At 44.9% G+C, this 22,343-nt stretch overlaps 1 protein-coding gene across 1 annotated transcript in view; it reads right to left on the bottom strand.

The window, feature by feature from the left end:
- Positions 1–7,729: 7,729 nt before the first annotated feature.
- LOC137434317 (serine/threonine-protein kinase PAK 1) overlaps positions 7,730–22,343 on the bottom strand; it is a 60,706-nt gene continuing 46,092 nt past the window's right edge. Inside the window, 2 exon segments of the mRNA XM_078784217.1 lie at positions 7,730–8,681; positions 9,275–9,344. Coding sequence (XP_078640343.1) covers positions 8,665–8,681; positions 9,275–9,344 — 87 coding nt within the window. The 3' untranslated portion in view covers positions 7,730–8,664.

Raw genomic sequence — 22,343 nt, 5'->3', positions numbered from 1 at the left:
TTTTGTCATTTTGAAATCAAATAAAATCATGCTGCAATCAAGATTGCATTCCCTACTGTGCATGCCCACTTTAAATCATCGTCAATAGTTCAACTTCCAGGAAACGTTCAACTTCCAGGAAACATTCAACTACAATACATTTTTAACTAAGGTCATAAACATTTTCCCCAGATATGCGAAAATACTACAACTCAAAATAGCTTGGTTGATTACTGGATGTTTTACAATATTATCGAATTCCTAGCAACATGAAAGCAGTCAGGAACACCAGCCTACAGGCCCGCGAATGAGCACGGAAACTCGCAGAGCTGGCCAAAGTCTCCCGTGACATGCCACGCGCTGAGCTAGGAAAGCTTCCACTGCAGTTGCTGAACATTTATTATCTCCACGCTTTTTGAAAAAAAAATAAAAAATAGGGGAAATGCCGCTGGGCTAATTTGGTAGAACCGTGGATGGCACTGGCACGCACAATATGTAACGGAGAAGAAAGTAAACATATTTTAGGTGGCAAACCACAGATTTTCTTAATGTCATGAACAAATTTTGGTACATCACGGGTGATGAAGGTTGTGGTCAAGCTTTATCAAAATCGTGCGAGTAGTTTCAGAGAAGAAGTTCCGAGTGTTTACATCCAGCCTGACTACCTGATTGATGGACAGACACCACACAACGATAATATCTCCCCTGAACAATTTTCGTTCCAGGTGAGCTAAAAATAGGGGGAGAATGTCCATCCATCCATCACGTTGACTCCTCAAACGGTTGGGAAGAAGTTCACCAGACTTGGTAGTTATGATCACCACATGGCATGAAGGTTTGCAAGAGCAGTGTCACTTTTGGCCCCGGCCAGGTGGGGTCAAAAACCCCAAAAATGCAATTACGGGCACATTTTAAAATTTAACTTTGTATATGAAATTAACATTGGGAGACACATGGACTACATGAAGATTTTTGGGGATTTCACCCCGGGGTCATACCCCACAGGGTGATTGTGGAATAATGTATCCCTCTGCTGGTGTTGGCTCAGCCAACAGTGTTAGAAGCTTAGTGTTAAATCGTGGTGTTGGCTTAGCAGTTAGGGTGCCAGCTTGGGATCCTAGGATCCTGGGTTCAAATTCTGGTCGATCGCTGAATTAACGCCAGGAGGGTTAACTCAGCCTGTCATCCTTCCGAGGTCGGCAAATTGAGTACCAGCTCACTGGTAATTATCTGTGTGTTGCAAGAGGCAACTAACATGTTTGGTGGCAGCAAGGGCATCCGGCCGTAAAACATCGCTTCAAAAAGGGGACCACAGTGCCAAAAAAAGGCCAACCCCAGCTTTGCGGGGAAAAATGGCATCTGAAGGCGGTTCTTTTTTTCTTCACCCATGTCACACTAATTATTGCAACACAGGAGAGCTTGAAGAAAAGGTACGGTCACATGGATCAAAACAGGGGAAAAACATTTGAACTAAAAATTTGATATTTGCAATCTTTAAATTTTTCTTTAGGTGAGAAGCATGGGGATTTGCGATGGCGAGTCATCGACTTCAATCTAGTTTGAGGTAATAACAGCTTCATCATCAAAACAGGGCTATGAGGCCCCACTAAAAGCAGGTGAACATGTGAAGAATGCAGAGATCTCAATTTTTGAGTCATAAAATGTGCATTAAGAGCTGGCAAGTTACAGCATTACACTATGGCAATGTACATACCTTTTTAATACTCGAGTACGACTCATTATTTGTGGGTTAGAAGATGGAAGTGGTGTGGGATGGGAGGAATGATGAGCGGTTAGTCCAGAAAAGAAAATGGGAGTGAAAAAGTTTGGCAAGAAAATAAATAAATAAACCATGCTGGGCTGAGTGCCAGGCCACACCACAATAAACAAAGAAGGGCAAGAATGAACAAGAAAAGTTTATTCACAAAGTCTGGAGTTCAAGACAGCAGTTGTAGAAAATAAAGGGTACAATTCCTTATATCTGCCCCAAGCTTCTTTGAAGATGTGGTGCTTCCCTTTAAATGACAAAGCCGAGTGCTTGGGAACATTTTGCACAAAGTATTTTACGACAGTTCATTGCATTTTGGGCAAGTTGTTTCTGCTGGATTTAGGTTTGTGGATAAATTGAAAGTGACCATCAATACCAATAAAAGGCAAAAATATATCTTACTTTCATTCACCAAATGTGAAACCTGGGTTTGTCCGTCTGTCCGTCCGTTCGTTCAAAGGTACCGCAAAAACGGCTGAACCGATTCAACGATATTTTGGGTGGGTAATCCTGGGATCTCCTGGAGGAAAATAGGCGACATTGTTTTTCCAATTTCAGCTTTAGCCTCCAGCATTTTCAGGTTTGGACTCCCGCATAACGTTATTTTCCTGGGTGCCGCACAAACGGCTGCACTGATCGCTGCACGGCTGCACCAATCGGACTCGGTGACCTCGGACAAAGACCTTTTATAAGGACATGGGTTGTATCCCTGCTCGAGAGAATGCCATCCCCCTCCCCGCCATCACGGTCGTCTCTCCAACTCACAATCCCACGAGATATGCGGAAAGGACGACCAAAAACCAATTATCTTCTTTTTGATCCGTATATAAACATCTTTAAAAGTAAATAATGACCTCGGCCAAAGTTCAAACGACGTGGGTTTAATCTTTACATGAGACAATTCCACACAGCTATTTGGCCGGTGTATAAGCCAACAGATTGCTGTCTCCATCGATCTTGCCGAGGCCTTAACACCTATCGGCTCAAATTCCTTTTAACTGTTGACTTGGTAGTTTTTACAATGAAGGAAACATTAACAATGTTGTTAAAAGTTTATTTTGTGATTAATTTGTGATTGGAGATATATTGTTTGGAATGAAAAAAAAAGACCGAGTTCAAGTGAATGACGACATGCCGTGATCGTTTCTACTTTCTGAACGTGAACTTCACGGATCGCCATGTGCAGATTCGCCACGGATCCACGATCAATGTTTCTAGACGTGAACGTACCCGTTTGTTTGCGAACGGGTACGTTTTTCATGGAAGTACTTCACCCACTTGCTGTCCATGTCTGACGTGTGACTGAAGGTGTTACAGGAATGTGGAATTTATTGGTTTCATGCTTTAGCATGTGCCGTATCTGCATTGCCTATTTGCTTCTGGCCTCCCACCCGTGCGCAGCACGGGTATCTCACGAGTAAATAAAATGCGTCTGTGAGCGCGCGTCTGTGAGCGCCCGTCTGTGAGCGCCCGTCCGAGCGCCCGTCCAAGCGCCCGTCTGAGCGCGCGTCTGTGAGCGCACGTCTGTGAGCGTGCGTCTGTGAGCGCGCGTCTGAGCGCGCGTCTGTGAGCGCGCGTCTGTGAGCGCCCGTCTGTGAGCGCCCGTCTGTGAGCGCCCGTCTGTGAGCGCCCGTCTGTGAGCGCGCGTCTGTGAGCGCGCGTCTGTGAGCGCCCGTCTGTGAGCGCGCGTCTGTGAGCGCCCGTCTGTGCGCCCGTCTGTGAGCGCGCGTCTGAGCGCCCGCGTCTGAGCGCCCGTCTGTGAGCGCACGTCTGAGCGCCCGTCTGTGAGCGCGCGTCTGTGAGCGCACGTCTGTGAGCGCCCGTCTGTGAGCGCCCGTCTGTGAGTGCCCGTCTGAGCGCGCGTCTGTGAGTGCCCGTCTGTGAGCGCACGTCTGTGAGCGCGCGTCTGTGAGCGCCCATCTGTGAGCACGCGTCTGTGAGCGCGCGTCTGTGAGCGCCCGTCTCTGAGCGCGCGTCTGTGAGCGCCCGTCTGTGAGCGCGTCTGTGAGCGCGCGTCTCTGAGCGCGCGTCTCTGAGCGCGCGTCTGTGAGCGCGCGTCTGTGAGCGCGCGTCTGTGAGCGTGTCTGTGAGCGCCGGTCTGTGAGCGCGCGTCTCTGAGCGCGCGTCTGTGAGTGCCCGTCTGTGAGCACCCGTCTGAGCGCGCGTCTGTGAGCGCGCGTCTGCGAGCGCCCGTCTGCGAGCGCCCGTCTGTGAGCGCGCGTCTGAGCGCCCGTCTGAGCGCCCGTCTGTGAGCGTGCGTCTGTGAGCACCTGTCTGTGAGCCCATCTGTGAGCGCCCGTCTGTGAGCGCCCGTCTGAGCGCCCGTCTGTGAGCGTGCGTCTGTGAGCACCCGTCTGTGAGCCCGTCTGAGTGCCCGTCTGTGAGCGTGCGTCTGTGAGGACCCGTCTGTGAGCGCCCGTCTGAGCGCGCGTCTGTGAGCGTGCGTCTGTGAGCGCCCGTCTGTGAGCACCCGTCTGTGAGCGCCCGTCTGTGAGCGTGCGTCTGTGAGCGCCCGTCTGTGAACGCCCGTCTGTGAGCGCCCGTCTGTGAGCGCGCGTCTGTGAGCGCGCGTCTGTGAGCGTGCGTCTGAGCGCCCGTCTGTGAGCGCCCGTCTGTCCGTCTGAGTGTGCGCCCCTCTCCGTGCGCCCCTCTCCGTGCGCTCCTCTCCGTGCGCCCCTCCCCGTGCGCCCCTCCCCGTCCGCCTCTCTCCGTCCGTCTCTATGTATGTATGTATGTATGTATGTATGTATGTATGTATGTATGTATGTATGTATGTATGTATGTATGTACGTAGTGTGTTCAAAAAGTATCCGACCTTTATTTTTCGTGCGTAAAAAAAAAAGGAAGCTCGGGAGGCGTTGATTGGTGCACGTATGTAGGCGATCCTAATGCACACACGTGAATTTTTTCCCACCTGCAGAAGCTGTCATTCGACGGCAGACCGCCGATGAGTGAGGACATGTAAGTGAGCGCCGTCGGATTTTCGTTTTTGACAAAATGACAGAAAAACCTGAACGCTACTGCATCAAATTTTGTGTTTTTTGGCCTCGGGGATGTTGGATGCTTCCATTGTGATGACTTCAACTTGGTTTCTGGGTCGTACCCATAAACCCAGGACTCATCGCCAGTGATCACTGTGTTGAGGAAGCTGGGATCGCTGTTCACAGTCTCCAGCATGTCCTGTGCGATCTCCAAACGGAGTTGCTTCTGCTCAATCGTTAGCAGCTTTGGTACGAACTTCGCTGAGATTCTCCTGAAGCCCAAATCCTCCTTCATAATGGAATGAACGGTGTTGAATCTTGCGGATCGTTTCCACTTGGGAATCGCCAAGCTTTACACAAAATTTGATGCAGCAGCGTTGTTCAAGTTTTTCCGTGCTCTACTGTACAAGTGCAATTATTATGAAATAATAATTGTGTCCCCGTGCCCCCCCGTCCCCCCGTGCCCCCGTGCCCCCCGGGGGCTCTACTGTACAAGTGCAATTATTATGAAACATGTAGACTGATGTTCTCTTTATTGTTCTTGCTTCATGCATTTGCGAAAACAGATCGTACACTTGTTTCATCTGCAACTTGCGAGACAGTGAATGAAAGATGAATGAAAACTGCAAGAAATTTCATTATTCTCTGCCAGCTGTAAAAAAAAAGAAGAAGTTTAAACTAGAAAGAGCAATCAAAGATTGCAGACACTTACCAGGACTTGTGTGTGGTGTTTCTGTAGTTTTAAAGTACGTATTTTATAGACGTACTCACATTGTAATTATACATGGTTTATAGAAGTACTCGATTGAAAAAAAAGTTAATGTGTAAAATTGTGGTTCACGTTGGCACATTATGTGTCACAAAAACAAACAAAACCAGAAAGATGTCACGCATTGCACAATACTTAAGAAAACCAAATAAATAATTACCACGTAAACAGCAATTTGGCAATTTCGAAAATTTGACCTATCAAGTGTCTTACATGATTGATTGTTATGCATGACAAATTTGGTTGACACATTTTCTAATTGTGGCCTAATAGGTGTTTTACATGTTTCGAATGACTAATTTTGACCACGATTTACTCACATATGTACACATAAGGTGCATACTGTAAGTGCCAATTTAATATCTTGAAACATTATTTGATTTTCCCTCAAGTTTTACATTTACAACCAGCGCCGGCCCGAAGAACACGACAGGCAAAAGGCCCCGCCCAGTGGAGGCAGAGGATCAGTGGGCGGAGAAGACCGGCAGGTTCTCGTTCTCGATTGGTTCTCGCTTGGGAGGAAGAGGAGTGCGCTTCTTCTGCTGGGTCCCCTGGGTCAGACAAGAAGCTGGTCATTTTGTTGCCGAGTTAAGTGTGCATGTTTTTGGAGGGCTGGTGGAGCTTTTGTTGCGTCGGCAGAATTTATAAAGAGGTTTCGGCTGTGGTGCTCTTCGGGGAAGTTGGAGGCCACGTTGTGCTCACCCAAGCAGGGGAACCTGAGAGAAGGCGGTCTTCACTGCTCGTCCCACGGCTGTGGGCACCTTCGACGCACGGGCTTTTCGTCGGCGGTCGCCATCTTGTGTGCGTCCTGAGCCTCGCCACCCCCACTCTCCTCAAAAAGGGCCTCTTGAGGCCAAAGTTGAGTGCCGGACGGCCAAAAAAGGATTTTATTTTCTTTCATCTGTCCCCTTGTCTGTTTTTGAATCTGTGTGTGGAGGTATCTCAGATAGGAATTTTATTTACCTCCACATTAATTTTGACATTTTCATCCTGCATTTATTTTCATTAAATTATTTGTTGAATTTACTGTCATGTTTACTTTTTTGTGGTTTCAGAATAAACCCGTGTGTTCCGTTAAGGTAAATGCTTCGCCTTCCTTCATTCAGCGCGCGACAAAGATACCGTAATTTTTCGGGGTGCCGCCTCGGGAGTAAAATTGTCTCGGTTATCCGTCATCCAGCGGTTTTAACCACTGGTGACAGGACAATATATAGATATCTCAAGTGAATTGGATGAAAATTGACAATTTATGCGACCTTGACCTTTTGATCTCAAAAACAATAGGCTTCTTGCTTGTGACTACCTCCAATGAAGTGGGGAAGTTTCGTGAAGATCGGAGTAAAACAAAATGCAACATGTAGGCAAATTACATAAATAGACAGACAAACAGACAGACCAACCAATATACTTGCAAATTTTCGATTTCGCAAGTAACAAAGACAGATAAGCAGATCCAAATGCAATAACCTCTCCTCTGGTGAGGATAAAAACTCCTCAGAGAAATCCAATGAAGAAGCTGATAATAGGATAAGTGCTGGTGCTCACCCAACCTGGGATATTGCGGTGATGTTAGGGTCACATGATAGGTGGGGAAGGGTGGGGGGGGGGGGGGGGTTGACATCATAGAGTTGAAGATTCTGGGGATCAAACACGGAGAACCCTTGTGACGAGGTTGGAACTTCTGGGCTGGCCAAATTCAGTATTTGGTATCCGGTGGTGAGTCCCAGAGAGTAGGCATGGAGAAGTATGGCAGGTATGCAGGCAAACATTGGACATCCGCAGAGTGTGGCTGGATCTTGGTGAAACGATGGAGCGGGTGGGTCGTGGTGAGGAGGGTTGAGCAGGCAGGCATGGGTGAGCAGTTGTGAAGATTGGAAACAAGCAGCAGAGGTAAATTTGGGGTGCAGGCTGTAGAGGCATAGAGGGTAGAGTGGTGCTCCAGGGTCACTCGTAGATTTGCTTCACCACAAGGAGTGGCTGAGGGAAACTAGCCTTTCGATAAAGGAGATGGTTATGAGGGGCTGTTGAAATGTTTTAGAAAATGAAGCATACAGATAAAATAGAATATAATCAGGAAAGTTGTTTTTTTTCCACCCGGATGGACAACAAAAGGAATAGGACGAGCACAGCTTAATGATGACAGAGGAGTTAATGACAATGACCAACATTTCATCCGGAGGTTGCCTTAAGAACAAAGTAAAAAGGGATTGACAACATCAAACACAACAGGGCTGGATTCCAATATCTTTATTAACTCGAGACTGGCACTACAGCAAAACTTGCAAAAATGACAAATATTCAAAGCAAGAAATATTTTTTCCTCAGTTTTGCTTTTGCCTCAAACAGATATTATACAGCAAATAGTGCGGGCTGGAAAGAGGATGAAATAGACACTTGTGCATTTACAATCTCCTTGTAAACTACATGTGACAAGTGACAGTAGCAAACCAATGTCATGTCCATCCCAGGTTCTCCAGCTCAGAGCAACAAAAGACATGCAGAGCCACCTTCCCTAAAAGGGCACATCCAACCAGTTGCCCAACCCAGAGGTGAAAAAATAAAATTAAAAAACCTCTCCCTTGCACTAATTTTCAATATTAGCCCACTGGATTCTTATCCAATTATCTTATTCAATAGCCTACTCCATCCCATCATCTTGCAGGCAATGCAATGTTGATCCCAACTCGTCTGGGCATTGCCTGATGATGAGGAAACATGAGAGATAAAAAGTACAAATGCAACTCAAAATAAAAAATTTAAATGAAAATATAAAGTTGGGAGTAGAGGCACAGGGATGCATGCCTGGTGGAGGCACAAGTGAGGTTTCATGTCCCAAAGGGAAATTGAATCGGAACAGCAGGGAGAAGTGGAAGGTGAGTGTTAAAATAGTAGTCGGGGTAGTATGTAAAAAGAACGAACTTTGCTGATATCCAAAGTTGCAGATTGGAAGCTGGCAAATATAATGGTGGATCACGAAGGAAATAAAAACGTGTTTTGGAGGTTTTCAGGAGACAGGTAAGGCATGATGGATAAGATTGTAAATTGAGGCCAAGAGTCTAAAAATGCTAGATTGTAGAGGATAGGTGGGACTGTAGACAGACGAAAGGTGATGAAAGAGCTCTGTGCTGCTGTGGCAAGGAAAACCCCCAGTGTGGTACATTCTGCATCTAGCGGTTGTTCTTAACTAGGGCATGCCCGTACTATATCTATATCTAAAATTATATCCCCCCCTCTATTTACATGAAATGGTTTGGGTCATGAAATGTTTTGGTTCATTCGCAACGCCAAAGCGAACGGCGAACGCTTTACATGAAATGGTTTGGTCCATGAAATGTGTTGGTCCATTCGCAACGCCAAAGCGAACGGCGAACGGCTTGCGAGTACAGTGACAATCCCCCCCCCCCCCCCCCTCTATTTAGATGAAATGGTTTTTATTAGTTTTAAAACATAGTTTAACGCCAACATAGCGCCAACATAGTTTGCAAACGTGAAATAAATGAATACGCTCTCAAATGTGCCATCCGAGGCAGAGTGTGTCCGCCACGTTCGGCACACGCGATAGCTCGCTGCTCTCTGATTGGTTGAATCGTTTTTTGGACATAGCTCGGTAAGTAATTATCCGATTAATATGAAACCTTGAAAAGGCACATCCTCGGGTCCCCAGCAATATACCTGGCAAGTTTAAAGTATATCGGACCCGTGGTTGTCGAGAAACAGCGGTCACAGACAAACAAACGTACAAACAAACACACAGAGATTACTGGAATTATAGATAGATAGCATCCTTGGCAGCGAGGATGAGTGGGGTGAGGCTGGAGAGAGGCTTGGCCAGTTTCAAGAAAGGGTGCTACGGGAGGGTGAGGCAAAAATAATTATAATAATAAAAATAAAGCAGGGAGAAGGCAACCTATGCTGTAATATTAGCCCATCCTCTATTAAATATCAGGAACCATGGTGTTTGTTTGTGCGTTAGTCTGTCTCCCACTGACAACGGCTCCTTCCCCCTCTGCATTTGAAAAGCTGTAGATTGGTTATTTTGCATTTTCATTTCACTTTTCTTCATGCAATATAGTCAGTCGCTTTATTGCCCATTCCAGTAATCTATACCTATAACAAGCAAATATATTATATATCTATATGATATATATATATCTATATGATATATATATATATATATATATATATAATATATATATCTATCTATAATTCCAGTAATCTCTGTGTGTATGTATGTCTGTATGTCTGTGACCGCTGTTTCTCGACAACCACGGGTCCGATATACTTTAAACTTGCCAGGTATATTGCTGGGGACCCGAGGATGTGCCTTTTCAAGGTTTCATATTAATCGGACAAGTAGTTACCGAGCTATGTCCCAAAAACGATTCAACCAATCAGAGAGCAGCGAGCTATCACGTGTGCCGAACGTGCCGAACAGACTCTGCCTCGGACGGCACATTTGAGAGCGTATTCATTTATTTCACGTTGGCAAACTATGTTGCCGCTATGTTGGCGTTAAACTATGTTTTAAAACTAATTTGCGATTCTTTCGCTTTCCTGCGCGTTTGTGCACGCTATGGCGATTTCTTTACCAAACTCCGCAAGCCGTTCGCTTTGGACCAAACCATTTCATGTAAATAGAGGGGGGGGATTGTCACCGTACTCGCAAGCCGTTCGCTTTGGACCAAACCATTTCATGTAAATAGAGGGGGGGGGGGGGGGGGATTGTCACCATACTCGCAAGCCGTTCGCTTTGGACCAAACCATTTCATGTAAATAGAGGGGGGGGATTGTCACCGTACTCGCAAGCCGTTCGCTTTGGCTTTGCGAATGGACCAAACCATTTCATGTAAATAGAGGGGGGGGATATAATTTTACATATATATATAGTACGGGCATGCCCTTGTATATATAATATATATATATATATATATATATAAATATATATATATATATATATATATATATAAACATAAATATATATATATATATATATATATATATATATATCTGTGCAGCGTTTGTCCTGTGTTGTGTTGTGTTGTCCTGTGTTGTCACTGAACTACTTTCTCAAACTTTTGTGAAATCGTACCAAACTTCTGGAATGCACATATCTCACCCGGCGGTATGTCCTAAGGGTATTTTTTTGAAAAATTCTCCAATTTTTATTTTTGGAATTTTTTGGGGAATTTTTTTTTTTTGCAACTTCAATTGTTTATAAAATGTGATATCACGTATATTACAAATACATTTGTGCAAAATAATTGTTTGAATTATGATTGGTTTAAACCATGACAAAACGGCAACTCGGATGCAGTCATTTATCTATACTAGGGCATGCCCGTACTATATATATATGTAAAATTATATCCCCCCCCCCTCTATTTACATGAAATGGTTTGGTCCATTCGCAAAGCCAAAGCGAACGGCTTGCGAGTACGGTGACAATCCCCCCCCCCTCTATTTACATGAAATGGTTTGGTCCAAAGCGAACGGCTTGCGAGTACGGTGACAATCCCCCCCCTCTATTTACATGAAATGGTTTGGTCCAAAGCGAACGGCTTGCGAGTACGGTGACAATCCCCCCCCTCTATTTACATGAAATGGTTTGGTCCAAAGCGAACGGCTTGCGGAGTTTGGTAAAGAAATCGCCATAGCGTGCACAAACGCGCAGGAAAGCGAAAGAATCGCAAATTAGTTTTAAAACATAGTTTAACGCCAACATAGCGGCAACATAGTTTGCCAACGTGAAATAAATGAATACGCTCTCAAATGTGCCGTCCGAGGCAGAGTCTGTTCGGCACGTTCGGCACACGTGATAGCTCGCTGCTCTCTGATTGGTTGAATCGTTTTTTGGACATAGCTCGGTAACTACTTGTCCGATTAATATGAAACCTTGAAAAGGCACATCCTCGGGTCCCCAGCAATATACCTGGCAAGTTTAAAGTATATCGGACCCGTGGTTGTCGAGAAACAGCGGTCACAGACATACAGACATACATACACACAGAGATTACTGGAATTATAGATAGATAGATAGATATCTACACATCTGGGCAGTGTCTGTGTTGTCACTTAACGACTCCCTCAAACTTTTGTTTCCGTGGTTGTGAAGTGTTTTTAATAACATTGTGGTGGTTTTGAATCACGTGGTGGTGAGGTATTATGAATTACGTGGTGGTGAGGTGTTTTAATATCACATGGTGGTGAGGTGTTGTGAATTACGTGGTGGTGAGGTATTTATAATTACGTGGTGGTGAAGTGTTTTTAATTAGGTGGTGGTGAGGTGTTTTGAATTAAGTGGTGGTGAGGTGTTTTGAATTAAGTGGTGAGGTGTTTTGAATTACCTGGTGGTGAGGTGTTTTTAATTTCGTGGCTGAGGTGTTTTTATTACGTGTTTTATGGCTGAGGTGATTTTATTACGTGTTTTATGGCTGAGGTGTTTTTATTACGTGTTTTATGGCTGTGAGGTGTTTTTAATTTTGTGGTGGTGAGGTGTTTTTATTACGTGTTTTATGGCTGTGAGGTTTTTATTTCGTGTTTTATGGCTGTGAGGCGTTTTTATTTTTGTGGTGGTGAGGTGTTTTTATTACGTGTTTTATGGCTGAGGTGTTTTTATTACGTGTTTTATGGCTGTGAGGTTTTTATTTCGTGTTTTATGGCTGTGAGGTGTTTTTAATTTTGTGGTGGTGAGGTGTTTTTATTACGTGTTTTATGGCTGAGGTGTTTTTATTACGTGTTTTATGGCTGTGAGGCGTTTTTATTTTCGTGGTGGTGAGGTGTTTTTATTACGTGTTTTATGGCTGTGAGGTGTTTTTATTACGTGTTTTATGGCTGTGAGGTGTTTTTAATTTCGTTGTGGTGAGGTGTTTTTATTACGTGCTTGATGGCTGTGAGGTGTTTTCAATTTCGTGGTGGTGAGGTGTTTTTAATTTCGTGGTGGTGATGTGTTTTTATTATGTGTTTTATGGTGGTGAGGTGTTTTGAATTACTTGGTGGTGAGGTATTTTGAATTACGTGGTGGTGAGGTGTTTTGAATTATGTGGTGGTGCGGTGTTTTAAATTACTTGGTGGTGAGGTGTTTTGAATTACGTGGTGGTGAGGTGTAATCGTCCCAAACTTCCAGTCTGCACCTACCCCTCCCTTATGTATGTGCTGAGGGGTTCTTTCTTGAAAAAAAAACATTCAACCTAAATCTTCAACCTAAATTGCCTATAAAAATGTAATATCACAAACACAACAAATACATTTGTGCCAAGTAATTGTTTGTATTATGATTGGTGAAAATCATGACAACACAGCAACTCAGGTACAGTCATTAGCCTCAGCTAAAATAAGCCCGCTCCTCAGTATCGACGCTTGGTGAGGCGAGCGAAGGGAGCCGAGCCAAGCTAGTATATATATATATCTGTGCAGTGTCTGTGTTGTCTTGTCTTGTCTCGTCACCTAACTACTTTCTCAAACTTTTGTGAAATCGTACCAAACTTCTGGTATGCACCTGTCTCTCCTGTCGGTATGACCTAAGTGTATTTTTTTGAAAAGATTTCCAATTTTTGTTTTTTTGGGAATTTTTTCGGGGAATTTTTTTTTTCAACTTAAGTTTTCAACTTCAATTATTTATAAAATGTGATATCACGTATATTACAAATACATTTGTGCAAAATAATTGTTTGAATTATGATTGGTTAAAACCATGACAAAACGGCAACTCGGGTACAGTCATTTATCTATACTAGGGCATGCCCGTACGTGGGTGCCCGTTCCTTGCCAAAAAAAAAAAAAAAACGCTACCCGTACGCTCTACCCCGCCCGTACGCCCGTACGCCCGTAAACAAAAAAAACAACGCTCTTCGCTTCCGCCCTTCGCTCTGACTGAATTGGGAGAAATAATGCGCATAAGAAATCGAGAAATTATTATTTTCTCCGGAAGAAATCGAATTACGAACCGTAATGGCGCACGCGCTCGGCTCGGCTCGCTCTCACATCGGCCACGCCTACGCAACAACGCGTTCTGTGATTGGCTGCCGGAAGTGCAGTCTTCACTGTCCGGAAGGTCGCAAATCGCAGTTACGATGAATCGCAAATTAGTTTTAATTAGTTTTAAAACATAGTTTAACGGCAACATAGTTTTCCAACGTGAAATAAATGAATACGCTCTCAAATGTGCCGTCCGAGGCAGAGTCTGTTCGCCACGTTCGGCACACGTGATAGCTCGCTGCTCTCTGATTGGTTGAATCGTTTTTTGGACATAGCTCGGTAACTACTTCTCCGATTAATATGAAACCTTGAAAAGGCACATCCTCGGGTCCCCAGCAATATACCTGGCAAGTTTAAAGTATATCGGACCCGTGGTTGTCGAGAAACAGCGGTCACAGACATACAGACATACAAACATACAAACATACAAACATACAAACATACACACAGAGATTACTGGAATTATAGATAGATATCTACACATCTGGGCAGGTGTCTGTGTTGTCACTTAACGACTCCCTCAAACTTTTGTTTCCGTGGTTGTGAATTGTTTTTAATGACGTTGTGGTGGTTTTGAATCACATGGTGGTGAGGTGTTTTGAATTACGTGGTGGTGAGGTGTTTTGAATTATGTGGTGGTGAGGTGTTTTGAATTACGTGGTGGTGAGGTGTTTTGAATTATGTGGTGATGAGGTATTTATAATTACGTGGTGAAGAGGTGTTTTTAATTATGTGGTGGTGAGGTTTTTTGAATTAGTTGGTGATGAGGTGTTTTTAATTACGTTGTGGTGAGGTGTTTTCAATTTTGTGGTGGTGAGGTGTTTTTATTACGTGTTTTATGGCTGTGAAGTGTTTTAAATTACTTGGTGGTGAGGTGTTTTGAATTACTTGGTGGTGAGGTGTTTTGAATTACTTGGTGGTGAGGTGTTTTGAATTACGTGGTGGTGAGGTGTGATCGTCCCAAACTTCCAGTTTGCACCTACCCCTCCCCTAGGTATGTGCTGAGGGGTTCTTTCTTGAACAAAAAAAATTCAACCTAAATTGCCTATGAAAATGTAATATGACAAACAACAAATACATTTGTGCAAAATAATTGTTTGTATTACACAACAACTCCCGTTAGCAAGGGGGGGTTAATCCCCTTGTCCTGTTAAGCTGGCCGTCTGACTGGTCCTGGGGGTATGACGTCACTTCCGGTCGATGGTAAGTAGGGTTGTAAGCCTAATTTGTCTTAATACCTAAGTACTACCACCGGCCGTAAGCGAGGAAATACTCCCACCCGGGCCGCAGCGTGATTGGATTGCGCCGAGCGAAGCGAGCTGCGACTCGGGCCGTTACCAAGAGACTAAACCCGATTATAAAGCGTTGGCCAAATCGTGCCACAGGTACTCAATCGAAAGAAAGGACTAAAGCGATCAGGGGAGAATGAAACCAACGAATAAGAAGGAACAGGTGGAATTTATTAATTATGTACAAAACCAAAGAAGAGGAGGCGAAAGTAATATACAGTGATGAAGAAGAAGAAGAAGACGACACAGGACAAGCCTTAAAACAATCTTATATTATACCCCAGACAACAAACAGGACAGACAAACAGACTTACATGACAAGGGAATAGCAGGCAGGAATCACTGGAAGAAGGAGAAGGGTCCATGCAGGCGACAGGGTAGGAAGGTCCGGGCCGGTGCGCAGCGTCGAGGTTGGTGTCAGTCCACGCTTCGGCTCGAGGCGAATTCGTTTCACGCGGTCGGGGCTTTCCGAAGCAGTTCCGCGCAGCTTCGTCCCTCACAGCCAGACCCCACCAAGCGCCGTCTCCAACCCAAGCCGATTCCCGTTTATCTCCTTCTCACTCGACGAGCAACCGCACGTTCTCACCCGACTCCGGATCACATCTCTCCCTGCCTTCCTCGTCCCAACTCCTCGACACCAATTGTGTCTGGGGTATAATATAAGATTGTTTTAAGGTTTGCCCTGTGTCTTCTTCTTCTTCTGTATATTACTTTCGTTCCTCCACTTCTTTGGTTTTGTACATAATTAATAAATTCCACCTGTTCCTTCTTATTCTTTGGTTTCATTCTCCCCCGATCGCTTTAGTCCTTTCTTTCGATTGAGTACCTGTGGCACGATTTGGCCCACGCTTTATAATCGGGTTTAGTCTCTTGATAACGGCCCGAGTCGCAGCTCGCTTCGCTCGGCGCAATCCAATAACGCTGCGGCCCGGGTGGGAGTATTTCCTCGCTTACGGCCGGTGGTAGTACTAAGGTATTAAGACAAATTGGGCTGACAACCCTACTTACCATCGACTGGGAGTGACGTCATACCCCAGGACCGGTTGGACGGCCAGCTTAACAGGACAAGGGGATTAACCCCCCCTTGCTAACGGGAGTGCCGTCCCCCGGATCCGTAACAATTGAGCCACATTCTGAGCCAGCACCTCCATCACAGCTACAAATAGTAGTGGACTTAGTACCGACCCCTGATGCACTCCCACCTTCACCTCAAACTCACCACTGTTCCCGTCCTTTGTCCTAACGGCTGTGCGCGCTCTTTTGTACATTGTCATCACTACTCTGATCAACCATTCCTCCACTTCGAACTTCCTCAATGCCCATGTCACTACTTCACGTGGAACCCTATCGAATGCTTTCTCCAGATCAACAAACCCAAGAAACAACTTCTTCCTCTTCTCCATATACTTCTCTTGCAACTGCCTCACAATAAAAAGCGCGTCTGTCGTTCCTCTTCCTGGCATAAATCCAAACTGCATTTCGTCAATCTTCACTTTCTTCCTTATCCTCCTCTCCAACACCCTTTCCAATACCTTCATTCCATGCTCCAATAACTTTATGGCTCGATACAAGCCACAGTCCAGAGGGTCACCTTTCCCCTTGTATAGAGGGATGAGGGTACTCAGTTCCCAAACCACTGGAATGCAGCCTTCTTTCACCACCAGATTGCAGATCTCTGTCATTCTCTTCACACCCCAATTTCCCGCTGCCTTCAACATATCTCCCACAACTCCCGTCGGCCCTCCCGCTTTTCTACTCTTCATTGCTTTTATCGCTTCCTCAACTTCCTTCTCGGTTATCTTCTCTGCCGGTCCTAAAACTGGGTTACTCTTGATGTTGCCATCCCATTCATTCTCTGCATTCAACAGTATTTCCATATATCTTTTCCATCTTCCTTTAATTCCATCTGGGTCCACAACGATTTGTCCCACTTCATCCTTCAAGCAACTCACCCCCATCACATCACACCTCTCTTTCGCTGTCTGCTTTGCAATCCTGAATACCGCTCTCTGACCCTCTTCCGAATCCAAGCGTTCTCCGAAAATTTCCCTACATGCCTCCTGTGCCTTTGCTACCTCTTTCTTGGCAGCCTCCTTGGCTGCCTTATAACTTTCATGCTCTGCCTTTTCTGCCCCCATACCCTTCGCCTTCTGCCACTCCTTGAACTTCTTCCTCTTGTCGTCAATCTTCTTTCCAACTTCATCATCCCACCACCATGTTTCCGAGTGCCTCGGTGGTCCTTTTGTCCATCCACATACCTCACCAACGGCTCCCAACAGACTATCTTTCATTGACATCCAACCACTTTCAATCTCAACCACATCATCCTCCACCATACTCAGCCTCTCTTTTAATGCCTCCCTCACTGTCACCTCTTTCAACCTCCATACCTTCATTCTTGGTTGGTACTTCACCCGCCGAGCTCTCCTCGCACCTTTCACCCTTATGTCGCAGACAACCAAGTGGTGCTGTGAAACAGCCTCCTCCCCCGGGATCACCTTTGTGTCTCGGAGGTGCCCCCTATCTCGCCTACGCACCAGCAGGTAGTCAACGGTTGTCGTCGACCCACCTGACTTGTATGTAACAAGCTTATTATCCTCTTTCTGGAACTGAGTATTACAAATCAACAAATCAGCTCCATCAGCAAACTCCAAAATGCTTTCACCTTCTCCATTTCTCACACCATATCCGTAACCCCCGTGAACTCCATCAAAACCGTCCATACTCCTTCCCACATGTCCATTTAGGTCTCCTCCTACCACAACAACTTCCTCATCTTTCACGTTTTCCATCAGCTTCTCTATAGCACACCAGAACTTGTCCTTCTCTTCATCGCTTCGACCAACCTGTGGAGCATATCCCAAGATGATGTTCACCAAGAGCTATCCAATCATCATTTTCACCATCATCAACCTTTCACTCACTCTAGTCACACTCACCACACTGTCTACAAACTCCTCAGAAAACAGCACACCAACACCATTCACGCCCTCTGGGCACCCTTGCCACACAAACTTGTATTTCTGTCTCTGCCGACCCTTCACCATTCTCACACCACTTCCCTTCCATCTCGTCTCCTGCACACAACATAAGTCCACTCTTCTTCTGACCAATACTTCCACCACTTCTCCTGATCTCCCTGTCATTGACCCAACATTCCATGTCCCAAATCTCAGAAACCGATCTCCACGTCGGGCATCAGACGTTTCGTCGTCATAAATGGAATGATTCCCACCCTTGCTTCGATCGGGTTCCCCACCTTGAGTTTTGACGAGAGGGAGTGGGGTCCTCCACGGGGTACTTCGGGCTGTACCCTGCCCATATGTAGTCGTAATTGTCATGGTTCTCTTTTTGAGGCAATGTTTTTTTTATGGCTGGATGCCCTTCCTGACGCCAACCCTTTTAGTCGCCTCTTACGACACGCAGGGATACGGTGTACCTATTCTAAACCGGGGTACAAAATGGCCTTAAAATGCCTGTTGTTGGTGTTGTTGTATTATACAACAACAACAGGCATTTTAAGGCCATTTTCCCTGCAAGATCGGGGGTTAGCCTTGCGGTCCCCATGACGATGTTCTCCATTTTGCCCTATTTTCTGCATCTCCCCTTGTTAACCCCCTTGCCCGGATTTCTTCTTCGACCATCTTTCGCCAAGTCTTTCTCGGTCTTCCCCATCCTCTACTTCCTTCTACATTCATTTCCATCACTCTTTTCAACCAGTCACTTTCATCCTTCCTCAACACATGACCAAACCATCTCAACCTGTTTCTCTTCACAGCATCCATCACAGGCCCTATTCCCATCATCTTTCGCAATTCATCATTTGTCTTCCTCTCTCTCAACGATACTCCACACATCCACCGAACTATTCGCATTTCCACCCTTTCCAGCCTTCGTTGCTGCTCTACGTTCATGACCCATGTCTCACTCCCATAAATCATAACACTTCTCACACATGCAGCATACACCTTTCCCTTCAGCTTCCATGACACTCCCCTCCTCGTCAGCACGCCACTCAGTTCCCGAAACGTCTTCCATGCACATCTCACTCGAGCAACCGGTGCCGAGTCTGATCCACCTTCTCCATTCAGCATGTCTCCAAGGTAACAAAATGTTTTCACACCTTCCAGCTTCACGCCATCTCCAAGATCCAAGATCCAACTCAACATTTCCTCCATCTGCAGCTCCCTCTGTGCACACCTTACACTTGAATGTAGCTGCCACACTGGTTAATGACCCTCTCAAACCACTACATTTTTGATGAACCCACTCAGCACACATTGTACATTGAATGGAATTCACGCCGACACCCTTCCTGCACACAGCACACAGCCACTTCCCAGTTCTTTCCACCTCACGACATGCTTTACCACTTGCCATCACCTTCGTTTTTCCGATATTCACCTTCAGACCTTTTGTCTCCATACATTCCTTCCACTTGTTCATCTTCTCCTTCAGTCCATCCATACTTTCTGCAATGAACACCAGATCACCTGCATACAACAACTCCCACGGTAAACCCTCCTTTACGTTCTGAGCCAGCACCTCCATCACAGCTACAAATAGTAGTGACCTTAGTACCGACCCCCTGATGCACTCCCACCTTCACCTCAAACTCACCACTGTTCCCGTCCATCGTCTTTACAGCTGTGCACGCTCTTTTGAACATTGCCATCATTACTCTGATCAACCATTCCTCCACTCCTAAATTGTATTATGTTTTGTATTATGATTGGTGTAAATCATGACAACACAGCAACTCAGGTACAGTCATTATCCTCAGCTAAAATAAGCCCGTTCCTCAGGAAGGACGCTTGGTGAGGCGAGCACAGTGAGCCGAGCCAAGCTAGTCTATATATATGTATATATGTGCAGTGTCTGTCTTGTGTTGTGTTGTCTTGTCTTGTCTTGTCACTGAACTACTTTCTCAAACTTCTGTGAAATCGTACCAAACTTCTGGTATGCGCATATCTCTCCCGTCGGTATGTCATAAGGGTATTTCTTTTGAAAAAGTTTCCAATTTTTTTTTTTGGGGGGGGGGATCTTTTCGGGAATTTTTTTTTTTTTTTACTTACGTTTTCAACTTCAATTGTTTAGAAAATGTGATATCACGTATATTACAAATACATTTGTGCAAAATAATTGTTTGAATTATGATTGGTTTAAACCATGACAAAACAGCAAACTCGGGTAGTCATTTATCAATATATCTACACATCTGGGCAGTGTCTGTGTTGTCACTTAACGACTCCCTCAAACTTTTGTTTCCGTGGATGTGAAGTGTTTTTAATGACGTTGTGGTGGTTTTGAATCACGTGGTGGTGAGGTATTTTGAATTATGTGGTGATGAGGTGTTTTTAAATGACGTGGTGGTGAGGTATTTTGAATTATGTGGTGGTGAGGTGTTTTGAATTACTTGGTGGTGAGGTGTTTTTAAATGACGTGGTAATGACTAGCTTGGCTCGGCTCCCTGCGCTCGCCTCACCAAGCGTCGTTACTGAGGAACGGGCTTATTTTAGCTGAGGATAATGACTGTACCTGAATTGCTGTGTTGTCATGATTTACACCAATCATAATACAAACAAATATTTTGCACAAATGTATTTGTTGTGTTTGTGATATTACATTTTTATAAGCAATTTAGGTTGAAGATTCAGGTTGAATGTTTTTTTTTTCCAAGAAAGAACCGCTCAGCACATACATAGGGGAGGGGTAGGTGCAGACTGGAAGTTTGGGACGATTACATCTCACCACCACGTAATTCAAAACACCTCACCACCAAGTAATTCAAAACACCTCACAACCAAGTAATTCAAAACACCTCACAACCAAGTAATTCAAAACACCTCACCACCAAGTCATTCAAAACACCTCACCACCAAGTAATTTAAAACACCTCACAGCCATAAAACACGTAATAAAAACACCTCACCACCACGAAATTGAAAGCACCTCACAGCCATAAAACACGAAATAAAAACACCTCACAGCCATAAAACACGTAATAAAAACACCTCACAGCCATAAAACATGAAGTAAAAACACCTCACAGCCATAAAACACAAAATAAAAACACCTCACAGCCATAAAACACGTAATAAAAATACCTCACCACCACGAAATTAAAAACACCTCACCACAACGTCATTTAAAAACACCTCACCACCATGTAATTCAAAACACCTCAACAATAACAAACAACATGCATTTTAAGGCCATTTTCCCTGCTAGAGCGGGGGTTAGCCTTGCGGTCCCCATGACAATCTGCTCCATTTTGCCCTATTTTCTGCATCTCTCCTTGTTAACCCCCTTGCCCGCATTTCTTCTTCCACCATCTTTCGCAAAGTCTTTCTCGGTCTTCCCCATCCTCTACTTCCTTCTACATTCATTTCCATCACTCTTCTCAACCAGTCACTTTCATCCTTCCTCAACACATGACCAAACCATCTCAACCTGTTCCTCTTCACAGCATCAATCACAGGCTCTATTCCCATCATCTTTCGCAATTCATCATTTGTCTTCCTCTCTCTCAACGATACTCCGCACATCCACCGAACCATTCGCATTTCCACCCTTTACAGCCATCGTTGCTGCTCTACATTCATGACCCATGTCTCGCTCCCATAAATCATAACACTTCTCACACATGCAGCATACACCTTTCCCTTCAGCTTCAACGACATTCCCCTCCTCATCAGCACGCCACTCAGTTCCCGAAACTTCTTCCATACACATCTCACTCGAGCAACCGTTGCCGTGTCTGATCCATCTTCTCCATTCAGCATGTCTCCGAGGTAGCAAAATGTTTTCACACCTTCCAGCTTCACGCCGTCTCCAAGATCCAACTCAGCATTTTCCTCCATCTGCAGCTCCCTCTGTGCACACCTTACATTTGAATGTAGCTGCCACACTGGTTAATGACCCTCTCAGACCACTACATTTTTGATAAACCCACTCAGCGCACATTGTACATTGAATGGAGTTCACTCCGACACCCTTCCTGCACACAGCACATGGCCACTTCCCAGTTCTTTCCACCTCACCACATGCTTTACCACTTGCCATCACCTTCGTCTTTCCTATATTCACCTTCAGACCTTTTGTCTCCATACATTCCTTCAAATACATTCCTTCTATTCTCCATACATTCCTTCAATTCAAAACACCTCATCACCACATAATTAAAAACACCTCACCACCACGTAATTATAAATACCTCACCACCACGTAATTCAAAACACCTCACCACCATGTGATTTAAAAACACATCACCACCCTGTGATTTAAAAACACCTCTCCACCGTCATTTAAAAACACCTCACCACCACGTGATTTAAAAACACCTCACCACCACGTCATTTAAAAACACCTCACCACCACATACTTCAAAATACCTCACCACCACGTGATTCAAAACCACCACAACGTCATTAAAAACACTTCACAACCACGGAAATAAAAGTTTGAGGGAGTCGTTAAGTGACAACACGGACACTGCCCAGATGTGTCGATATATAGATAAATGACTGTACCCGAGTTGCCGTTTTGTCATGGTTTAAACCAATCATAATTTAAACAATTAT

The sequence above is a fragment of the Myxine glutinosa genome, chromosome 1 (assembly GCF_964187855.1).
Source record: "Myxine glutinosa chromosome 1, kmMyxGlut1.1, whole genome shotgun sequence".
NCBI classification, from domain to species: domain Eukaryota; kingdom Metazoa; phylum Chordata; class Myxini; order Myxiniformes; family Myxinidae; genus Myxine; species Myxine glutinosa.
This window is presented reverse-complemented; position numbering and strand designations above follow the sequence as displayed.